The sequence below is a fragment of the Theobroma cacao genome, chromosome 9 (assembly GCF_000208745.1).
Source record: "Theobroma cacao cultivar B97-61/B2 chromosome 9, Criollo_cocoa_genome_V2, whole genome shotgun sequence".
In the NCBI taxonomy this organism is placed as follows: domain Eukaryota; kingdom Viridiplantae; phylum Streptophyta; class Magnoliopsida; order Malvales; family Malvaceae; genus Theobroma; species Theobroma cacao.
Genome location: NC_030858.1, coordinates 29,640,769 through 29,642,849, shown reverse-complemented (window position 1 = coordinate 29,642,849; position 2,081 = coordinate 29,640,769). Strand labels below are relative to the sequence as shown.

Sequence of the window (2,081 nt, the reverse complement as noted above, 5' to 3'; positions counted from 1 at the left end):
ATGCTTTCCAAACCTGCAGACTCAACAAATAAGCTAGGAAAAGGTTAGAACTACCTATTTAAATAGAAAAGCAAAACTAACAAAAATAACTACTAAACTGAAAAAGGATATAACTTGGGTTGCCTCCCAAGAAGCGCTTCTTTATAGTCACTAGCTTGACTATAGCACCCTATTTTACAGTTCTTCATCCTCGAAATATGCCCTAAGGCTTAGCCCATTAACCATAAATGTGCTCGTATCCTCACTATCAATCTCAATTATGCCACAAGGATAAGTCTTTACTACTTTGAAAGAACCCCACCATCTTTTTTTGCATTTCCATGAAAAAAGCTTAAAGTATGATTGAGAAAGAATCATTACTTGATGTCCAATCTTGAAAAGACAATTAAATGGTGGTGGAGGATGCTCTTTTGGTGACTACGTGAGTCTAACGGGCGGAGGTGGTGGCTTAAACTCAAAGATTGGTGCTTGCTCACTTGTAGGTGGAGAAATAAGTTCATCTTTGCGTTCATCACTTAACTCCATGCTATAGCAGCAATTTGTAGAGCTAAGACATTTATTTGCATTGAAAATATTAAACTCAACCACTTTCTCTCCAACTTTAAAAGTTATCTTGCCTTCCTTCATATCAATGATTGCACTTGCGGTAGCCAAGAATGGTCATCCCAAGATTAAAGGAATTTCCACATCCTCTTCCATCTCAAGCACAATGAAATCAATCGAAATGTAGAGAGACCCAACTTTAACCAATACATCCTCAATAATCCCAACAAGGTACGTAATTGTTCTATCTGCTAATTGCAAAGAAACTGTAGTAGGTTGTATTTTTTTAAGTCAAGTTTCTCAACAATTGACAAAGGCATGATTGAAACACCTGCACCCAAATCACACAAAGCTTTAGTAAATTTAAATCTACCAATAGTACAAAGGATAGAAAAACTCCATGGATCCTTAAGTTTTAGTGGAAGCTTGTTTTGAATTATTGTGCTACACTCCTCAGTAAGTGCCACTGTTTCAAAATCTTCCAGTTTTCTCTTCTTGGTTAAGATGTCTTTCAAGAATTTAACATAGTTTGGCATGTTTTCCAAAGCTTCAGCAAAAGGAATATTGATGTGGAGCTTCTTGAAGACATTGAGAAATTTCTCAAACTGTTTATCAAGTTTTTGCTTTTGCAACCTTTGTGGGAATGGTGGTGGAGGATAATTAGCTTGAGACTTCACTTGATTTTTAACTTGCCCATTATCTGTCTTTTCCACTTCAACTTCTTTCTCAACAATTACCTTGTTATCATTTACATGCTCCTTTGAAGATTCAATTGATTTTTCACTCACCCTTGTAACTTGTTTTCCACTCCTAAGGGTAATTGCATTACAATGTTCCTTACTTTTGGGATAGACTTGTGTGTCACTTGATAAGGTACCTTGGGGTCTACTGTTGATGGAATTTGCAGGCTGTTGCATTTGGGTCTCAAGATTTCTCAAGGAAACTCCTTAGCTTTGAATTATAGCATCAGTCTTTGATATATATTGCAAGAGAAGTTCTTCTACTTGGGACTTTTGTTCAGGAATTGGTGGTTTAACTTGTTGTTGAAAACCAGGAGGCATGATAGGTTTTGAATTTGAAGGCCTTACATTGTTGCTCCATGCAAAGTTAGGGTGGTTTCTCCAACCAAGATTATAAGTATTGGAGTGTGGAGTATTTTGTTGTCTATTAAAGTTCCCTACAAATTGGACTGATTCAGAATTGTATGGACATTGATCATTCGAATGGCCATCTCCACAAATCTCACAGACTACAAAGAATTTTGAACTACGTGAACTCTCAGTGTGTCAAACTTCTTGGACAGTGTAGCCACTTGAGCAGTTAAGGTGCTAAGTGCATCAATTTCATAGGCTCCAATAGCTTTTCTTAGACCTGACCTTTCTGAATGCCATTGTTAATTAATTTAGGCCATTTCTTCCAACATATTAAAAGCATATGCAATATTCTTACTCATTAATTCCCACCAACAGCAGCATCAATTGTGGTTTTTATTAACCCAACCAACCCATTATAGAATGTCTAAACTTGCAACCAATTTG

At 36.6% G+C, this 2,081-nt stretch overlaps 1 protein-coding gene across 1 annotated transcript; it reads right to left on the bottom strand.

The window, feature by feature from the left end:
* Nucleotides 661-1,460, bottom strand: LOC108663286. Its single transcript, XM_018126886.1, has 2 exons — nt 917-1,460; nt 661-809 (listed from the first exon to the last, which is right to left on the bottom strand). The coding sequence occupies exons 1-2, from the start codon at nt 1,458-1,460 to the stop codon at nt 661-663; spliced, it is 693 nt and encodes a 230-aa protein (XP_017982375.1).

What these genes read in the sequence shown, in the direction of transcription:
- LOC108663286 (XM_018126886.1), bottom strand. Translation starts at nt 1,460, where the DNA reads ATGCAACAGCCTGCAAATTCCATCAACAGTAGACCCCAAGGTACCTTA. An exon ending in TTCTATCCTTTGTACTATTG is followed by an intron (nt 810 to 916) that starts GTAGATTTAAAT and finishes AACCTACTACAG; the next exon opens with TTTCTTTGCAATTAGCAGAT.